This window comes from Crocuta crocuta, unplaced genomic scaffold (genome assembly GCF_008692635.1).
Source record: "Crocuta crocuta isolate KB4526 unplaced genomic scaffold, BGI_CrCroc_1.0 scaffold1421, whole genome shotgun sequence".
Taxonomy (NCBI): Eukaryota; Metazoa; Chordata; class Mammalia; order Carnivora; family Hyaenidae; genus Crocuta; species Crocuta crocuta.
Window position 1 is genome coordinate 26,688 of NW_027527865.1, and position 3,557 is coordinate 30,244.

General features: G+C 32.4%; 1 protein-coding gene across 1 annotated transcript in view; it reads right to left on the reverse strand.

Moving 5' to 3' along the window:
- Positions 1 to 3,557, reverse strand: part of LOC144245579 (kelch-like protein 4) — a 21,663-nt gene that overhangs the window by 9,954 nt on the left and 8,152 nt on the right. Inside the window, exon 5 of the mRNA XM_077780978.1 lies at positions 905 to 1,117. Coding sequence (XP_077637104.1) covers positions 905 to 1,117 — 213 coding nt within the window. The remainder of the gene's footprint in view (positions 1 to 904; positions 1,118 to 3,557) is intronic.

A 3,557-nucleotide genomic window follows, 5' to 3' on the forward strand; every position in this document is an offset into this window, starting at 1 on the left:
ATGGATTTAATTAATATATAAAAGTAAAAAAGGTAGAGAAATAATCAGTAAATTAATACTCTATTTTTAATGCTAACATTTAACATTTAATTGTTGAAATTGATTAATTTTAATGGTTAGAAACTACTGATCCACTAAATGTAGACATCCCCTCTTTCCATGTAGATGATCTTTGATGACTTTAGTCACAGGCTGTATAATATATGAAATGTGCATATGTGCAATATATTCATATGTGTGATATATAAGTGATATCTTCTATTGATCAATTTGTTACAGCAAAAATATGGTTGTCACCAATGTTAGAAGTATATAGTGAGACTGCACTCCAACCTCACTGAACTTCACTTACTAAAATTCAGTATGAGGTAGGTCAATCCTAAATCATATCCAAGAGTGTTTGTTTGTTTTTAGATCATTTTTACTATAATCCTTCAGCATGCAGGATGAGGATGCAATTATAATGATGCTGTAGTGCATGTGAAGTTTTATGGTATTCTTTCAATCGTAGCAGCTAAGTAACCATGTTAGTAAGTATTATCCAGACTCTAACTCCTTCTTAGACTCTCCTCTGGGATGTTTATACTGGTTATTATCAACTTGTCTAGAAGGAAAGAAAAAAGAGCCTGATCATTTTCTTTGCTTCTTATGAGTGCTGTTTGGTGAGAGAGGAAACAAACTAATGAATATGCTAAAATTTAAGGATTATCTGTAGTTTATTTTTAATCATTATTTTCTTTCTTCATAAAATATAGTGCAAATTAAAGATTGGATATGTACTTCTGTGAAATATGTACACTGCAATTAACAGAAATCCTCTGAATAAAATAAAATCAGATGAAATGAATGGATTAAGGCCTAGTGGTAGTTTAGAATTATATGTTACATTGGTAAATTTCCATACCTGTGGTGGAAGTAATGGCAGTCTGATAAAAGAAAGCAACATTGCTAGGTCTCCTTGCCTAGCCTGCACGTCATACCCCACCCACTGCATTAAAGCATGGAAAATTGTTTCTTCATCAGGCACATTAATGTCATCACTGCACAGAAGTTTTGAAATTTCATTAGCTGGAAGCAGGAGGAATTCTTGGTTCTTTATTACTTCAATGAAGTGTTCCTACAAAAGAAAGGTCTTCTACTGAAACATTGTACTTTAGAAACTTCTTAACAAACAAAATAAACATATGAAGACATTTTACTCTGTTAAAATTCAGAAAAGGCCATAAAGACACATATATGCATTGATAACAAATAAGTGCTATTGTTGCCTGTGACAGAGGCCATAGGGAGACTTCTGAAGTTGAGGAGCCAAATGTTTCCATTAGGAGTTATTTACTGAATACAAGAAAAGGCTGTAACTTCTTCACAGGTTGTATGAATAGTGTCTGATTTGATTCCAGTGTTTTTCTCTCCCAGCTGTTGTAGGTGGCAACAGCTTATGACTCCAGAAGTGATTGGTATTCAGTTGGTCTTTAGCCAAAAAACCTTAAGAGGAAGGAAGGCTGGAAACTTTCAACGTGGAGGCTACCTTAAAGATCTGGGAGAGGTAGCTCTGGCTGTGCATTTGAGGGGCAACATACTGAGATGAGATAGATTGATGTAAAACTCTCTTCTCTTATGGAAAAGCATGATCTTCTATTAAACAAGGCAATGATATATTTTATAATAGATGACAATATACAGATTTAGGACAATCTAAAAGAGACTCCAATGGAGATTTTTTTTATGGAGGGGAGTGGGGCTTTCTTTCAAAGTTTATACATTATTCCTTATTTGACTCTTCTGTTACAGTGTTGTACTTTATCAAGTATCAAATTTCAGGTAACCGTGCTTCAATTTTTTTCATCAAGACACCACTACATTTTTCTTATATATAATGTTGGATATTTTTTCTATGACAACGCAATGATCATTTTTAACATTTTTTTATAGTAAAAGTCTCAAGTTTTAAATGTGATAAACTATACTTCCAAAATGGAGATAAACATGTCTAGTCGGTAATTTATGTTGCACAACAGATAGATATTTCTTAAAGCAGCTTAAAACAGCCTCTAAATAAATTGAGGAGATCTTGAATGGATCAAATCACTCCCTCATCTCCACTCTTAGTTTAGTTATCATGGAAACGACTTAGCTTAATAGTAAAGTTATTCATACAAAAAACATCATTTGATAGACCCATCAGGAAGCTCTGTTACCATAAATCCCAAGCTAACTTGCCTATTTAAGTGAAGATCCCTCTTGTGACAAAGGCAAACAATTAAGAGAGGATTGTTACTTTTACTGTAGCAGATTTCCCTGGTTGAAAACCCTGTCACCTACAGCAAAATAAAGGAACTAGTACCACAACTAATAACATAACATTACACTTGTACAGCACATCACGTTTTTACAAACATTAAATCAGAAAAATACTAAGTCATTACCAATGTGAACTTCTGGGAGGTGATATTATTTTATTCTGATTAAACTGCAGGCTATCTAAATTGTTTGATCGTCTGTGCAATAAATAGCAAAGTATACACTCAAATCTTCAGGTCTACTCCATTTTGCTCAACACTACAACTGTCTTTCAGAAGTGATATAAATTTTATCAATGAATTAAGAAAAAGATAAAACACTCCTAAAATTATGGTTACCTACTACTGGTAGTGGATATAAACTCTGAGAGCTTGTATCATTATGTTAATATTATGGCAAACCTTGTATCTCTTTCTCCTTTCTATCCACTTTCCAACAGAAGAAAAAAAATAGAAAATAAGATAAAAACAGAGAGGGAGGCAAACCATAAGAGACTCTTAAATAGAGACAATAACTTGAGGATTGCTGGAGGGGAGATAGGTGGTGGGATGGGTTAAATGGGTGATGGACATTAAAGATGAGCTCATCCTTAGTGGGAATGGGCATCCTTAATGATAATGGGCATCGATTAACAGGTAATGTTGGGAAGAGCACTGGGTGTTATACGTAAGTGATGAATCACTGAGTACTACTCCTGATACCAATACTACACTGTCTGTTAACTAACTTGAATTTAAATAAATAAATTAAAAAATTAAAAAAATGTGAATGTATGTGCTTTCCTAGTCTATTTTGTTCAAAAAAGTTCATAATTGATAATAATTAAAAATATATTGTTCAGGAAATTTTTTAAAAAGGAGNCCCAGTATGTAAAACCTACTAAGTGGCTAATGTGGATCATAGATGAATATATCAAATTTTTTTATGTATTGGGCAAAGTTAAGAAATGATTCAAATAGTTTATATGATGGTCGTATTTACAGTAAGAAAGAGTTTTGATAGAGTTTATGATAGAATTGATTATGGTTTCAGGGTAGCTGCCTGATGATACTACTGAAAATTGTTTGGCAATATAGTAAATTAGTCTAAATAAAGAATAAATATATTGGTTTAAAGATCTACATATGGCACTGCAATATCCAGTATTATAGAGAAATGTTTGAGTAAGTTTCAAGACTAATTTTAAACTGTTTTATTTTTTAATTATTTTGTTTCTAATTTCAAAGTAAAAACTTTCTTCTATGCACCTTCACAAG